This window comes from Haliotis asinina, chromosome 16 (assembly GCF_037392515.1).
Source record: "Haliotis asinina isolate JCU_RB_2024 chromosome 16, JCU_Hal_asi_v2, whole genome shotgun sequence".
In the NCBI taxonomy this organism is placed as follows: Eukaryota; Metazoa; Mollusca; class Gastropoda; order Lepetellida; family Haliotidae; genus Haliotis; species Haliotis asinina.
In genome coordinates this window covers 42,473,187-42,491,205 of record NC_090295.1, presented here as the reverse complement: position 1 = coordinate 42,491,205, position 18,019 = coordinate 42,473,187, and the positions used below count along the sequence as shown (strand labels likewise).

General features: G+C 40.0%; 1 protein-coding gene and 1 pseudogene across 1 annotated transcript; both read right to left on the bottom strand.

Moving 5' to 3' along the window:
* Positions 1-18,019, bottom strand: part of LOC137267794 (uncharacterized) — a 60,648-nt pseudogene that overhangs the window by 21,941 nt on the left and 20,688 nt on the right.
* On the bottom strand, positions 3,481-6,196 carry LOC137268729 (uncharacterized). The gene is made up of 3 exons (XM_067803316.1): positions 6,178-6,196; positions 5,245-5,286; positions 3,481-4,616 (listed from the first exon to the last, which is right to left on the bottom strand). The coding sequence occupies exons 1-3, from the start codon at positions 6,194-6,196 to the stop codon at positions 3,481-3,483; spliced, it is 1,197 nt and encodes a 398-aa protein (XP_067659417.1).

The window sequence follows — 18,019 nt, the reverse complement described above, 5'->3', positions numbered from 1 at the left end:
CCTAATATGTTAAAAGTAAAATATAAATGTGTCATAAATATATCAGACCTGAGTCATGTTTTACGTAGCTAACATTTGATATCTGTTCACAGGTGAAGGAAACCCTTGACAAACTTAATGTGAAAGCAGCATCCACCCTCGCCCCGATGCCTTCCCTTTATGAAGAAGAAATAGGCAGTTTAAGAAAAGGTCCCTGGACTGATGACAACAAAGCCCTAGTTTCATCAATGCCAACATTCGATAGTACCAGAACCCTCCTCTATCGTGCCAGAAGAGCCGTCCTGCCTCGACTTCCCCTCAGAAGAGACGATCTTGTCATCCCAGAAGATTTCCAGAAGACTGAATCTGGTGAGGATTTCCTCCTGATCAACGATGGAACTGCCAAACGAATCCTCGGATTTACAACACCAGAAAACCTTCATCACCTGAGTGAGGCTGATACGATCTTTTTGTGACGGAACATTCTACGTGACACCTGGTATTTTTCACCTGTACACGATCCATGCCATGATTGATGGACACATGTTTCCCCTCGTGTTTTTCTTTTTACCAGACAAGAGAGATGACACATACACAAGAATGTTCAGGCTTCTGTCCGATGCCTGTGTGACCAGAGGCTATTTGTTGCAGCCGCAAAAGATTCAGGTAATATTACTATATATATTGAAATTGATTTTGTGAACAATTCTAACAATTTTGCCATTACAACTGAGTGGAGTCAAGTGCTTAGTTATATAAAATGAAAAATTAAAAATAATTTTTCTTTTTGTTATCTTTCAGATGGACTATGAGTTAGCTGCGCGGAATGCCACTGCGGTTTCTTCCCCCAAGCAGAATGGAAAGGGTGCTTTTTCCATTACACCCAGTGTATATGGAGGAAAGCCCAACAACACCAACTACAGAAGGCCTACAGTGAAAATGATGAAATCAGAAAATTCATCAGGAGGTGTGCTGTGTTGCCATTGTTACCAGTCCACGAGGTATGTATTATGATAAGTGTTTTAAAAGGTTGCAAAAATATATGAAAAGTACAATTAATAAACACAATAAGTAGATATGTATGTATAAAACATGCATGCTATTCATCAATGTTTTCTATGTTTGAAGGTTGAGGAGCTGTGGCTGGATACAGTTAAGGACGTCGACCTTTTTTCTTACCGCAACCGTGACATTTTACTCAAAGGTCGACGTCCTGTGCAGACACCATACCATGCTCGTGTGGCAGGAACTTCGCCATCTCGAAGAGGTTTGGATGCTGTTTTCCTACCACCTTCTTCAGACGTCCGTCTGCCAACCCTTCGTTCGCGGACCGTCAGTGTCGAAATGGCTGCCAACATCCAGGTCCCTTTCTATCATTGAGGCGTGGCATAGTCAGCCACCTGATCCTGAGGTATATCCGCCAAGACATCCAGCCAGACCCAAATATTAAAAACCAATACAATTAAACGTTCTTCTAAATCGCGAATGCCTCGCTACGTATATTTTTTTTACCAATATTGAATCAAAGTGGATGTTGTGTCTATACTTACGTGTCTTTTGGGCACCAGAGCAATCCAACACATCTTCGGACAGTTTTTGATATCTCGAAATCATTATTTTGACACACACACAAATTATACATTTAACTATCCAGTGTAACAATGTGTATTAATTATATTCATATTATATGATATACAGTCGAAACATTTACGTTTACTTCATTGTGTACAGGTCCGTGGTTGTGGTCGCTAGGTAATTTCCAAATGATGTCGTTCACTGTGGAGATTGTTGATCTGCAAACTTTCTTAATGCATCTCCACGACATTCATTGTTCAATTTTTCTCTTGTTCACACTGTACACATAATCATTTGCACAAAGGTATCTTCCACCACGAGAGGTGGGAAGAAACTTGTAGTCTAATTGTGCATTTGCCATAACGGAGTTGTTAGAATGATGATGAAAACTGTCATCTCCAACATTCTCATAGCATGCACGTTTATGTAAGAAATTTAATAACTCACCAGTAGCAACATAATCAAAGTCATTGAGTGAGATTCATTCACAACTCTTGCACACATGCCATGTTTCGTTTCCTGAGTGACCACATTTCACATTTTGTAGAATACCTTAAAACAACACTGTTGTCACAACATCAAACATCAAAGGATTTTTATCTCGACCCCACAAAAAGACTACCCCGGTGGAACACAATGTCACTTTCAACACAACGTTCAAGTCACCTATCCTCCCTTAAAGTTTCATATCTTAATTCGTTTTTATAGTTAATTCATCCGCATGCATGTGCATGTAATCGACTTTTGCTGTCTGTAAGCAAGTACAAAGTTAACATTCAGCTCGCTATTCCCAGAGAAAGAAGCAGCTAGTACACCAGTAATATGATGACGTATGACCTGTAGAGTAAGACCATTTCGTATGTGTACATACTGAATGGTAGGGATACGAACTTCAAATTGTCTCAGTTTTAGAACTGTTGCTAGCAATGCATTCCAGCCTTTCAGTCAAAGGTTTTAATCTACCAATGTAGTTTCGTGACAGAAACAATTACAGAATATGTCTGTTGCTGTAACAGTTCATCATGAACTGAAAAATCCATATGAGTGGTTACAGAATATTGACTAATCACTAATATCACTGGCATAGTAATGCAAGATTAAAATGTAGAAATGAACCGAACATCATGTTTACTGTTTTCGTGATATATAATGACAGCAGCCAAATGAAATAATTACTTTATTTTAGCGGTCGAGCACACACACACACACACACACACACACACACACACACACACACACACACACACACACACATACATACATACATACATACATATATTGCATCGTTTGCATTCTTATGCAACTGTAAAGTTTGTGTTCTCTAAATCAGAAGATTTCATTTGCCCTGTCCATTAACAACAGGAAACATATATGCATTTGGTTATATTCAAACACAGAATCACACAGAAGATATTCCTACCTGTGTCGACGGATTCCCCTACCATAACGAACGTCATGGCATCCTCATCAGATTGGTATGGACTGGGCCCGACTGAGGTGCCACTGCTGTTGTCGGATTCGTTGCTGCTGTCTGTGGACGCGGTACCGTTGTACATGGTGCTGCTAATGTTTGAGTACAGCTGATAATGCAGCTTCAGTACAGCTGGTGGTTCTGCTTGAGTACAGCTTTTGATGCTGCTTCAGTACAGATCGTGGTGCTTCTTAAATATGTCTTGATATATCCAAGACTTTAGACTTTAGACTTGAACTTTAGCCTTGTTACCGAATTTATTCCATAGATGTGACAAATCATTGCAGAGCGCAAATCAATTTCACGATTCCGACTATCGCATGGGTATGTGTTATGAATCACTATTATACAGTGACGATACACAAGGAGCAAAGGGTTGATGGTATCCTGCTCCAACGCCCATAGAAAAGTTAACTATTAGAACGCGTGTCTATGTGAGGTGATGTTCAGAAGAGTTAAATAGTGTCAGGAAACTGGTCTGTGGTCTGTAACTGAGGTTTAAGAGGCGTTGTAGTTAATGTCCGAGATTTTTTAAGCCAATCAACCCTTCTCATCCTTCGAACAATGCGGTCTTTATCATCAAGAATGTACGACCTTGGTCCTTGTCTGTCATAGAAAACAACACCGTCGCAATATCGAATGGCTACTTCCAAAACGTAAAACTCGGACTGTTGGACAGGGTGGAATGCTATCTTTATCAGGTCTCTAGGAGCGTCTGTGAACCCTCCCTTCCTGGTCAGAACACACAGATCAGTCCCAACCTTCTTGTAGATATTCTCGATCAAGGATGCCTGACTCACATGTAGTTTGAAACCAACAACTTCAGCAACTTTTGTTTGATAACCTCTCTGTGTGACAACTTTCTTTTCGTTAACTCCCAGGTAGTATGACCCACCTTGAATCAACTTTGACATAGAAGTGATGTTATCTTTCAGTTTAAGATTGTGCCAGATATGATCAGTCAGCTTTGCAACGTCAGCATGTTTACGCTTTATCTCTTCCGTGTTGTCTTTAAACGCTTTCAACTGTGTATGTCGATCCTCATGAAAAGTGTTCGCATTTTGGGGCAGACTCCTGAGAGACGCTTGGTTCTCTTCTTTTGTTTCTTCTTTACCCAATACTTCACGTAGGATCAATGAATTTATATCTAGGTTCTCATTGTCATTGTTTGCCTTGGTGTTGAAATCAACTGTAGCTAAACCTGCCGTTTTGTTAACTTTAACAACAACAAAATCACATGCGTCCTTGAATTCCGGTTGATCACTAAGAAAGTATCTTTCATATGAATCAGTATACAGTTCGCCGCCTTCCAGTAAGGTTGTGAAAGTCCTACCTACAAATTCATCAAAGAACTCGAGACATCTATCTTCTGGTGACGTCCCCTCTAAGTGAACTAACAACACTCCCCCGCCACTGTTACGTAACGCTGATGCTGCTTTTGCTACTTTCCCCAAGATTGATGACTTCTCTTTGCTTTTCTTTCCCCGGATGATGTTGTGTTCTGTATGGAGTTGTATCTTTGCGTGTCGTGGATCTTTCTTGTATTCTTCTTCGTACTTGTGTCCTAATCTTTTACACACAACACATCCATCTGCAAGGAATACAATAATGATTATAGACATTATATGATATTGTGATCTTTTTAGTGTCACAGTTCAGGAATTAAAATGCCAGGCCATCTGATTTGAAGTCGTACGCCTGTTCCATGACTAAACTGTCCCCAACTGCACTTTGCTGTTTATCGAAGCTACACTTGTCTACACCCATGAAAATCCGGGTTAGAGTTAGTCTTCAGTAGTCCATACTTGTCGTAACAGGCGACTAACGTGATCAGGTGTTCTGGCTCGCTGACACGGTTGAAACATATACCAACCTTGTATACCAACTGCGTAGATCGATGCTCATGATGTTAGTCTCTGGATTGTCTAGTCCAGGCTCGATTATTTACATCCCGCCGCATGTTGATTGGGGTGTTGAACAACAAACATGACTACCAGATTGGATTTGGTTTATGCTATCATAATATATCTTACCCACTTGCAATTAATCCATGTAGATTTTAAAGTTATATTTTAAGTTTAACAGATTTTACACCTATAAACAACAAAGAATGTTTCCCAAGTATTCAGTTATTTGGCATACACTCGTAGAACCAACGCTTGGCAGGTCATGCCATATCAGGAAGCAATTAAAACAAAGCTGTAACGTCCTAAACATACCTGTCCACTCTTGTGCTTCACTTTCACTGTTGGGTGAATCATCTGTGAACAATGAGAAAATGTTAGCATCATCATGACATTCAAATTGTGGTTCTTAAGTAGAAGTCAAAACTAACAGGTTGCCGACCATACTGATGAGATAACAGCTTCCCGTGAGTAATTTTCAACATTACCCTTTCCATTCTGGAAATGTTTCGCCAGAACGACTCTAATGAGTAAGGCATTGGTGAGTGACTGGATGGGTGGTGTTTTACCCCACTTTTAGCAATATTCCACCAATGTCACGGCGGGGGACATACAAAATGGGCTTCATACATTGTACCCATGTGGGAATCGAATTGGGTCCACGGAGGTTCGGAGTGACGAGTGGACGCTTTAGAATAAAAGACAAGAAAAATGACAATAAATACTTAGTTTCTGGAGCAGGATTGTGTAAATGGCGGTTAATGTACTACAGATGAAGGAGAAAGATAGGTTCCTACACTTTTACATTAACGCATGATGTCAGATGGAATCTTTTGTCTCGTCGTATCATCAAGACTGACTTGTATATTCACACTTTTCAGTTGAAGAGTGTTGACTTACGACAAAAAGATAAGGACAAACTTTATGGATGAGCAACTTCTGTATTCAGGTGAAGCGATCTCACACTTGCTTGACAGCGATACAAGAAGCTGTATCGAAACGTCGCTACACCTAAATAAAGAAGTTGCTCATCCATAAATTTTGTCCTTTTCTGATTCATCAACTTCTAAACATGCCACACAAAGAAAGTTAAGAAAAAAAATGTGTGGGAAGATGGCTGATTTTAGAGGCGAACACAACTGAATAAAACCTGTCTTTCTATCTGACAAAGGTATGGTAACATATCAGTACTTTTTTTCCTTCGTCACTAATCCCACTAAATCACACTTGCATAATAATTTGACTCACCCGGGTCGGCTCCGTTCATGCTTGTGCATTGTGATGATTTACCTTATGACATCCTGAAAATGTAATTCATGCATTCACATCATGGGACACACGTTACATCACTTGATCTTTCATATATCAAATGTACATCAACATATAACCAAGACGTCAAATCAAGACGTTGCAATAGGTATAACCCATGTCAGCATGATTGTAAAATGATCCATTAGAAAATATTTTATAAGGATTATAGTGATATGCTACAGCTCGATATATAACATAGGAGTAATTAAACAGAAACGGGCAAAAACAGGAAGCAATATTTAAAAAAAAGTAAATAATAGAAAAAATAACATCTTCAGAGCGTGTGTGATCCATGCGATACGATCATAGAACGGCACTGTACCCCAAGAGATTCTGGATGCCAAGGGAAAATTTACACTACTTTGATAAGAGCAGCGTCAAGATAGTTTTTTGGTCTAGTAAGCATTGTACCCAATCAATGCGGGTAATGGAGCTCGATGTAAACTGTCAACAACCCATACATGAAGTGGTCGAGTATTATTCGTGAACACGGAGTCTGGTAAGGTACATGTCCCAAAATGCCAAACCGATCATTGTGGCTCGTTGTAGGTTATGGAGGTCTGTTTTCAAGCTCTATCAATCCACACCCCAAACCTTGCTTGATCTTCCAAAGCGACTGGGCTATATTGGAATCATGAAATATTTTGGGCACAAAGGTATATGAAGTCTAGACGGCACCTGGACTCATGAATGAAAAACCCCGGAGCCCTTTCATCCCAATCAAAACTCCTATGTGGACTTAGTGAGAGGTGACCGCAATGAAAAAGAGTGTCATGGAGATGATTGTCTGAGCGGCAACGCTAACACCAGGCTAACTATTCTCGAAACGTTCGTATTCCTACGTACCCCTTAAGCCCATTCTTATCACACTGACTACGATCAAAGTTAAGAATGCTTAGGGCTACGGATGTTTCGAGAATAAGGACCCAGTTTGGCAGGTCATTGTGAAGTGTGGCAGTTGAAATACTGCAGTAGTATACTTCATTGGCACTTAGATGTTGGAAGTTACCTAATAACGTATGGTATGGATTTACAACTTCTTTAATGTTTACATCACGACGTTTCTGGGCTACTTTGTGTATGAACATAGGGGTTACATATACTTACATTTCCCGTACACAGAAAAATATGCCGTTTCCTTCAGTACAGATCTTTGCAACGACTCAGCCTGAGCGAAATCACACGTTCCACGACGCAACTCATTCCACAACTGAGCTAAGGTAGCTTTACTAGTTCTTTTTCAATGCAAAGTTGGGTAGGCTGTGTGTTGACTATCGGCAACAACAAGAGAAAACCATAACTGCATTCATAACTGTGTAAATAATGAACCTCTTGAATAGGTTTTGCTGTTTGTATGTGTTGCTCTCACAGCAATGAGCACCTGCTATCCTGCATGTAGTCGTTTTGCAAGGAAGATTTTGGCTGTGAACAAGCCGTTCCAGAATTACGTTCCAGCTGTCTAAAGTGTATACCTTTATGTACAGTTTTCCCTCCAGTAAATCCAAGGATTATTAGTACACTTAAGTGATTATCAAAAATATAAAGAAAACAACACTTTCGATCAGTTGTTGTATATGTCCCAAAGCTTCATAGGAAATTTCATTGAATTAAGGCAATTACTTGAAATCTGTAAAAGCTTGCACAGCAGTTGTTCCATAATGATGTCACCATGGAAGTCGTACGTCTCATGAACACATTGTGTGTAAGGCGGGTACTGAGAGGACAGAACATGGTTACAGTTTCTGCTAGCTCATAGTGGCATCACTGATTATTACTTGGTCGTTGATCATGTTGTTGTGTGTTACTGTATCATAATTTTCGTAATACCAATAACTGGATTGTTTAGTCCAACCCAGATAATTTCAGACCTATATCATACAACTGGATTATATTTCAAAACACCTAGTTTAAACACATGTTTTATTGTCTGCTTCGAAAGCTATTTGAAATATCTACAGTTTCTTATTTCCTGATTTTTTTATTTATGAGAAATAGATTGTTACGTATTTCTGAAGTTCATATTGTAAACTGAAAGTTCCAAACGGTATGGAATATTTCTCTATGACCATGCGGGTTTATACACAATATCATATATCATATATCATACATGCAATATCACATTGGATTTTTGTACTTTCTGCATAAGGCATGTTGTATTCGGATGAACTCGTGGGTTAAATGACGTCACATCAAACAAGTACTATGTCTTTAGAATCAGAAGTTGCTATAAATGTTTATGTCTTGCATTGATAATCAGCATCCTGTTGCTTAAGACTTTTGATCTTTTGCAGTAATAATCTGAGAAAAGGTAAATTTTCATCTAATATCTTTTCTAGAGGCATCAATCTACAGATTTATGAAGTTGTAGAAAGGGAGTCAAATATACATTTCCAAGTACGATTTCAACAGCTGCTTTTGGAGGGTAACTGATATCTCGAGGCTCTTTCTGTAGCCTGTCTGGCTGCGAATACGGCTGACGGCTGGTCATAGCTATACACCTGTTCCATTCAATGTTGTGAATGTAATGAATCGTGTTGACAATACCTTTGACGTTCATAATAAGGAAGCTTTTCATGTCTCTAGGGTGTGTTGGGGCGAGGTGACCTGGTTGAAATGCATTCGGTAAGACATCTTGGAAAGCTCACAAGAATAAGAGTTGGATCGTACTGAAAGATATACTGACCGCTAAAGAAACGCATGTTACATTTCTTCAAAACATACGTTCCAAATGCATTCCTTTTAGGACAACAAAATATACCTTCATGGAACCAAGCATTCGAAGGTAGTTTCGCTGTTGTTTCCGCTTATTCATGACCATATCGCCCAAACGCAATCAATTTCACGTTTTTCGTGTTTTTCACATGAAGATTTTGTGTTTCACACAAAAATGCATGCATTTTCAAGCTTTATAACGTAGATCATTCAAAAAGCACCACAGAACACAACATTGACTGAGACGACGCGGAGAAAACATGCCACGTCTAACTGAACAGGAACGAGGAATCGCCGTTGGAATGTGACAGACCTAATCCACACCAACTACTGTGGCCAGGCACATCAGATGTCACTTGACAACAATCACAAGACCGTCGGCAAGGTGTCGTCAAACAGGTAATGTTAGAGACCAACCACGTTCAGGACATCCGAGGGTAACAACGCCAGCGCGAGATCGTCTCATTCGGGTTACCCATCTGCGTAACCGACAGCAAAGAGCAACACAGACAGCTGCAACCATTCAAGGGCCACAACGTCACACCTCCGCAGACACTGTTCGTCGTCTGAGGGCAGCAGGGATCAGATGTTGCCGTCCATATGTCGGACCGATTCTGACGCAACGTCACCGCCAAAATCGTTTACAGTGGGCGCGACAACACCAGCGTTGGCGACGTCAACAATGACAACAAGTGTTGCTTTCTGATGAGTGAGTCCGGATACAACTTGTCCCACGCCGATGGCCGATTACGTGTATGGAGACGATGTATTGAACGTTACGCCAACTGTTGTGTCGTGGAAGCTGACGGCTGGGGAGGTGGAAGTCTCATGGTGTGGGGTGGCTTCAGCTACCACCACTGAACACGTTTACACGTGTTTCGTCAACGTGTGACTGCTGTAGTCGACAGAGACAAGGTCCTTCAACACCATGTTGTACCGTTATTCCAGGCCCAACCTAAGCTCCAGACGTTCCAGCAGGACAATGTTTGCCCTTACACTGCACGGGTCTCTATGGACTTCCTTGGAGGGAACAACATTCCTGTACTGCCCTGGCCGTCTATGTCCCCGGATATGGCACCAATCGAGCATGTGTGGGATGAAATTGGTAGACTCGCGTTTCTTTTGCGGTTCAGTATATTTTCTCGTGAAACATGCCCCCTTTGCCGTACGTATAGTTATATCCAACTAACCGCTAACTGCTGAACATAAGAAAGCTGTTAGAGGTTCATTAGGTGACAGGATTAACAATTATCTATCTATCTATCTATCTATCTATCTATCTATCTATCTATTAAGTAGCGTCAATATCAAAATACCTGCTTGGTATTTTTTGTCATTGGATGTCAGTCTCAAACGGCACACTGTAATATCAATTTCAACTCCCAGGGAACCATACAGCTCTTGCATCCACTACGCGAACCGAGTTAATGGTAGCTTTCCAGCTTTCCACAGCTGGGTGGACTGGGACTCATAGTATCAGTACTTTGTCCAAGTTTTCTGCGCGTTGATGCACGCTCATCACCACTCGCCCAGTTGGTCACGAATGGGATATGTACTGTACACCTGGGGTTATGACAACACTGAAAAAATCTGCATTCTCAGTTAACTCCAAGGTTTTCACACACAGTCATCAAGCTCGCTGAACCACCAGCCTGGCGCCTTAGCCATCTCGCCCACAATATCCTCTACGAATTTTTAAAGAATATTTCGTTCATACGTTTGTATGTGTGGTTTCTTGTACTAGCCCAGACTTAAGCGGGTTTTATATAGTGCCACGTCACTGTGACACATTACACTGACTCAGAGCCGTCCTTGTACCCATTAATGCCAAGTGCCATTCAGGGACCAACAAGTCCCAAATTTCAACATCTTGTAGTATGCAGGCCCCGCTGCAGTTCTAACCAATTCACCAAGGAGGCGGTTTTGAGTAACGGTTTAGTTGTTGTGTTGAACTGTACGTCACAAATGCAGTGTTCCTGTCATATAGAGTCTAAATTCATACATATTATAAGTCAAAAGTGCAAATGAATTCAAATTTGAATATATAATTATATATTCATTTCTTAATCATTTAATTTGCAAAAATGCAAACAAAATTCAAAAGCAAGTATTTTTTTCACATTACGTAACAACGAGTTGCCCGTTCACGCAGGAAAACAGTTTTCTCGCCTTATTATGCGTGTCCCTTACAGTCGAATGGTCCACACAGTCAGGCAGAATATGCTTGATGGTGAACACTTCGTCGCAAGAGACACACATAGGGGATCCACCTACATCCGTTTTCAGCAGATAGTCATGTGTAAACCGACTGCGGCCAATACGACATCGCCGTAAAACTACCTTCACACGGCTTGACTGACAATCCAAGTACGTATAACAGATTGTTGACTAAGGGTCATGACGTTTATTTCTTTCTACTTCGGTGTCCCACCTTTTTTGCAAAAGGTTCCGCGTATACTTTGTGATAGTGGATTTGAAATATAGTGGGTTCACTATATGGGGTTAACAGTGGGGATAAGGGCTTGTTAAGAGGTGCTTAAGCTGCGGCATCGGCCTTTGTGTTATCTGTTATGCTGACGTGACCCGTCAACTAGCAAAAGACCATGTCACATTGGCCAGTAGAAGGGTCGTTGTAGAGTCTTAAAATGTCCAGGATCATAGTGTCTGTAGAAACGATGAATTGTTCGGAATGGTTGTGTTGCTTGGTATCGGTCAAAGCTGTGAAGGTGGCCCCAGCAGTGAAAATGGAACTATTGTCTCGAATTCTAGAAAAAAGAGTCTTGGATCCAATAGCTGTAGCACTGGCAACTTGACTAGGTCATCATCCTTGGATTCGTCTTTGAAAATGTATCTATGTGTGTAAAACATGGAACGTAAACAAGTAACTGATAATTATTTTCAAGTGGAATTAATGCCATGTGATTTTTTTTTTAAATCAAGGATTTTCTATCTATGGAAGTGTGCGTGAGTGAAGTAATATCCGTTACGAATGGCGTTAAGAATTGACATCTCACTATCACATGTCTCTACATATCTCCGTCCTGCACTGCACAATCAAGGGTGACAGGAAATTTCTGAGTCCTCGGCGTTGTGAGCGAGTGACACAACATACATTATCTATGCACAAACAGATAAAAGGCATTCATGAGATCCCGTCATGTTCAGATATAGCCACAAAGGAAAGACCAGCATGCACAAACACAGACGATACACGACGGCAGTGTTTGAATTGGTTCAAACATGTAAACAGCGAGTGTTCAACAGCAATAATAGTCAGCAGTTGACAAACGGAATTGAAAAGGCAGTGGTCCTCTTATATCCACCATTATGCTTCAGTTAGCATGTATTATGTTGTAGAAACGCTACATTTAGAAGAGTGATAAAGAATTCTTTTCCGTTGTTCGTTTACACAATGCTTATGTCATCCCTGGTCGTGGGACTGGAACTGGAAAGCAAATCAGCTTGGAATACGTTCTGTGTTTCAAAGACAACTTTTTACCGTGAAAGACATGTAAATTTGACATTATTTTTTAAATACGATCGATACGCTTTGTCAAATATGAGTTAGGTTAGGTTAAACGGGGATTAACGTCGCACTTTTTTCGCACTTTTGACGACATGCATGTGTGTGTATGTGTGGCCCAGACTTTAGCTGGTTTTATAATGCTTAGGTCACTGAGATACCATGCCGCAGTTATGCATGAATACCCCAGTCGGACCCATGACTCCGAGCTGACCAGTTCTTGAGCACCAGGCAGGAGGACCACCAAGTCTTGTGGTATGACCGGCCGGACACACTAGCCCCTGCAACACAGAGGCGGTCTAGACTGAACGAGGGACTTTAAATTTAAAAGTCCAGTCGGCAGTATTTCTACCATATAGTAACTGGAACAGGCTGTACTCTTACTATACTCTAAAAACTAGAAGTAGTGAGTGAGTGAGCTATAACGTGACGAGAACAATTCACTTTAGATCAATAGAAAATCGGCAAATTTAGAACGTAAAAACCTGTCATCGAAGGACAGTAAAAATACTAGACTCTCACAGCTATGAATATAAAACCAGTACATGCAAAATTAAAACATTTGATTGAAAAAGACAATACAATATTAAATTCGGGACATAGATCGCAAACTTCTGAAGGTAGATCACCATACCAAGGGCAGTATACAGTTTAGTAACCAGCAATATATCACAGAATGTCTAATATTGTCGTCAAACGCATAAAATACCTGAATATTGGAGCAAGATGCAACGTATAAGTGGGACTACAGATCACCATTAAGAAAGGTAAGGTCGCCATGCTGGGGGTCATTGGGACTTACGGTGCCACTGTTTCCCTCATGGCTTCCTACTTGGAGTTATACGTTCATCGTTATACTGATGATTGTTGTAGGTTTAGACAGAGATTAAGATGAAACGAATATTCTGCAGGTAAAATACAGGTAGATAGGAATACACTTTGAATGAGTTGTTCTTATGAACCCTTTTAGGGGAACAATAATTTTACGATACTTAAATCCATGGAACAGTGTCAAAAGCAATCAGGGTTAATATTTACATACTAACAAAAATTTAAATTCATTATATATATATATGAAACTTTATTAATTAGATCTATTTCCTTTAGATATATAATATGAAAATGAACTTTACTAAAAAAGGCACGTTTTACATTGAAATATTCATCTGTTGTGATGGAAAAATCAACAAAATCAAACAGAAAATGCCTGACCGTGATTCTCTCATCACAAAGCATACACAGTGGAGGATCCTCACCTTTCAACAGATACTGGTGAGTATATCTTGAATGACCCAATACACCATCATCGTAAAATGACCTCCTCAAATCTGGACTGACAGCCTAAGTAGGTGTACCTAATATTTGGTTTCATTTGGTGTACTGTTTTGATACCTACTTGAGTGCCCTACCTCATTGTGCATTGGATCTATGATGTATCTTCTAATAAGATAAGTGAGTGAGTGAGTTAAAATTTATCGTCACATCGGCAATATTTCGTCCATACCGTGACGAGAACAATTAATTTCATACATAATAAGTAATGGTAATTTGTATAAACCTGTCAGCGAAGGACAGTAAAACAACTAGATTATCACAGATTCTAATGTAAAACTAGCAACTAGATCAAAAAACGTTTAACCATACGGTACAATACAAGGTAAAAACAAGCTATATATTGCCAACAACTGAAGGTAGACCACCACACTAAGGACCATGGGGACTTACAGTGCATTTGCTTCCTGCATGGACCCTAGCTGGATTTACATCATCCCCTCAGTCGTTAGCAACTGAGACACATCTAGCTATAAATTAAAACTACACATATTCTACGATTTAAAAAGGTGGAACATTTAAATTTACTTGGAATGTCCTGGGACTTACGTACCCTCTCAGGAGGACAATAATTTTACAATACTTTAACCCCCTCGAGGATACAGCCACTAACAATCTAAGTTACTAATTCAACCCTCCAATCATAAAATATTGATATATTTACAAATCAGCCAACAAATCTAATTCTTTTAAAAATGCAAAAATTAAATGAGAATTTATGTTGCTAAAAAGATCGTTCATAGTACGTGATTTGAAATAATTATCCCTTGTGATGGAATATTCAACACAGTCAAGCAAGACATGCTTGACTGTGATTCTTTCATCACAAGGGATGCAAAATGGAGGATCCTCACCTTTCAATAAGTAGTTATGAGTGTATCTCGTATGGTCAATACGATGACCTCTTCAAATCTGGACTGACAACCCAAGTAGGTGTAACCGATATATGGTTTTATTTCGTGTAATTTATTTATACCTACTTGGGTGTCCCACTTCATATGCATCAGATCACGGATGTAGGCTCTAATGCTGGCTTTATAATCAGTGTATGGAATAAGAAGTGGTGTCACAGATTTGTTAATTGCTGCCTTAGCAGCAAGGTCGGCCATTGTGTTCCCAGAAATGCCTACGTGACTGGGTAACCAACAAAAGACAATGTCGCATTGGCCAGTAGCAAGATCATTATAAAGCTCAAAAATTTCTGTTAAAAGTGGATGTCTTTGATAGCCTGAAGACAAGAAAGAGAGTCAGAATAAATAATATATTGTTTATGTTTTGGATGTCTTTGAATATATTTAAGAGCTGTTAATATGGCGTTTGCTTCAGCTGTAAAAATTGAGCTGTCATCGGGTAATCTAGAAGAGATTGTTCTGGATCCAATGACAGTGGCACAAGAGACTGTGCCACCACCTTTGGACCCATCTGTAAATAAGGATTTGTAATTGATATATTTACCATTTAATTGACGATATTCCTGTTTATATTGTAATTCATTAGTTTCTGATTTTTTAAACTGTGTTAGAGTTAGGTCAACCTGTGTCCTAACCAACTGCCAAGGAGGAGAAGACAGCAAACGCAAATGAGCTATATTTTCCAGCTCAATGCCGACAGCAAAAAGGAATGGTTTAATTCTATGCCCAAGATGTGGAACAAGAGAAGATTGCTTGGTGTATAAATCCTCGTAGCGGGGGCTACAGACCCAGTTGAAAGGAGGCTTAGACATGTTAGAATATAACTTTGTAATATATTGTAAGGATAGTTTTATACGGCGCTGTTCAAGAGATGGTTCATCTGTCTCAACGTAGAGACTGTCAACGGGAGAAGTTCTAAAGGAACCAATACAAAGTCTTAGACCTTGGTGATGGATAGAATCTAATAGTTTAAGGTTGCTTTTGCAGGCTCCACCATATACAATGGAGCCATAATCAAGTTTGGAACGAATGAGTGATCTATATAGATGAAGGAGAGTAGATTGACCCCCTCCCCACTTTGAGTTGGAAACAACCTTTAACAAATCGAGTGCCTCCAGGCATTTAGTTTTTAGTGACTTAATATGTGGCAGGAAGGTTAATTGTGAATCGAAAATAAGACCCAAGAACTTGGCCTCCTTGACAACTTTGATGGGGTTCCCATTTAGATATAGTTCAGGACCTTTATGTGGTTTGTATTTACGGCAGAAATGGATACAATTTGTTTTGGATTTAGAAAATTTAAAGCCGTTTTCAAGACACCATTTATTTATTTTGTTTAAACACAACTGCAGTTGCCGTTCAATAGTATGCATGTTTTTGTCATGGCAAGAAATGTTAAAATCATCCACAAATAATGATCCGTCGATTGAATCATTTAAAACATTTGACAAACTATTTATCTTTATACTAAACAGTGTAACGGACAATATACTGCCTTGTGGGACACCCTGATCCTGATTGTAGTACTGTGCCTTTATTGTTTGTAGCTGAACCACCCCAGAGCGGGTTGTGGCCATTTAGATCACCCATAATAATGCAGGGTTTAGGAAGTTCATCATAAAGAGTTTGTAGATCATTCGGTTGAAGAGCTGAAGAGGGTGGTATATATAGAGAACATAATGTGAAAGTAACGTGCAACGTAAGCCGCACTGCAACAGCTTGGAGATTAGTTCTGAGCGTAACAGGGCTGTGAATAACATTCTGCTTAACAAGGATGGAAGATCCTCCAGTTGCCCTCATACCTGGAGGTGAAATAGATTGATAGGCATTGAAATGACGCAGGTCAAAAACATCAGACTGTTTGAGATATGTCTCCTGTAGACAGATTGCTGACGGTGTAAAATCTTGCACAAATGCTGTAAATCATTGAAATTAGTCCGCCGTCCCCTGCAATTCCACTGAATTAACGATGCGTTAGTCATTTAAGGGGCAGTAACAGGTGACAATGCTCTCCCTTTCTTTTTGGGTGAGTGACCATTGGTATGGACGTTGGTGTTCACATGGGCGGTACCTCCATATCCATGTCTGTTATGGAGTTGCACAACATCTTTCAGGCCCTTTGGCACTCGATCCGATTGAATTTGTTGTTTTTTAGAGTCCACTTTGGTGGATTTAGATGACTTAATCTTTGATTCAGTCTGAGTCGATGATGACGATTCTCTGTGTTTTCTTGTTGTATGATTGGAACTACTATCTGAATGTGACGTACTAGGTACCACTGCAGAAACATTTGTTGGGTGTTCTGACGTTATCCAAGTCAGATCTGTTTGGCAAGAACTGATGCCGTTACCGCTTTTGCTACAGCAGCATAAGAAGGACGACTGATGGTTTCAGATGTGAGTAAACGTGCTTGTTTTCGGGCCTCAGCATAGCAGATTCTTTTCTCACATTTCAGTTTCTAAACAGTTGCCTCATGCTTAAACACTGAGCATTCCTTGGATGAAGCCATGTGGTCGCCACCACAATGCAAACACTTGATTTTGTTAGTGCATGTTTTGCCATCATGATCACATTCTCCACACCTGTAGCAAGTGAGTTTATTCCTGCAAGAATTTTGCCCATGACCAAACTTCTGACAATTAAAGCAGAGTGTTGGTCGTGGAATGAAAAGTTCTACACGCATATTAAAACATCCTACTTTAATAGAACTAGGTAGCACTGGAGAATCAAAAGTTAACAGATATATGTTTGATGGAAACACACGGTCATCTTTTCGAAAGGTGAAACGTTTTGCCTCGATGACACCTTGACATCTGAGCTCGGACACAATATCTTCAGTTGATTCATTGGCAAGGCTTCTGTCTCTATCACGTATTAGACCTTTTGAAAAATTTAAGGTCTTGTGGGCAGAGCGCGCAGGTAATTGGAATATCAGCCAAACTTGTTGGAGTCATGAGATTAATTGCTTGAGACTTCCTAGCACATTCCACCAAAAGTCCTCCTGAACGCAGTTTTGTCACATCTTTTAAATCTCCAGCTTTACCTTGAAGTCCTTTTTCCAAAAGAAATGTTGAATATGAAGTAAGTGTACGTTCACCCTTAGCTTCAATAACTAGAAAAGGAGGCCAAGTATCCCTCTCAGAACAAAGTAATTTGGTAACTATTTCATCATCAGAGTAATCTAGTTCTGAATCTGAGTCAGAAAATTGCCGCTTTGTTTTTTTTTTTGCATTTAGTTTTCCCATGGTTATATGTATTGTGGTTCAGCATTCCTGCTCCCTGCCCGCCACGGAGCGCCAAC

Coding starts and splice junctions, on each gene's coding strand:
- LOC137268729 (XM_067803316.1), bottom strand. Junction 4,617..5,244: donor TGAAGCACAAGAGTGGACAG/GTATGTTTAGGA, acceptor TATTCCTTGCAG/ATGGATGTGTTGTGTGTAAA.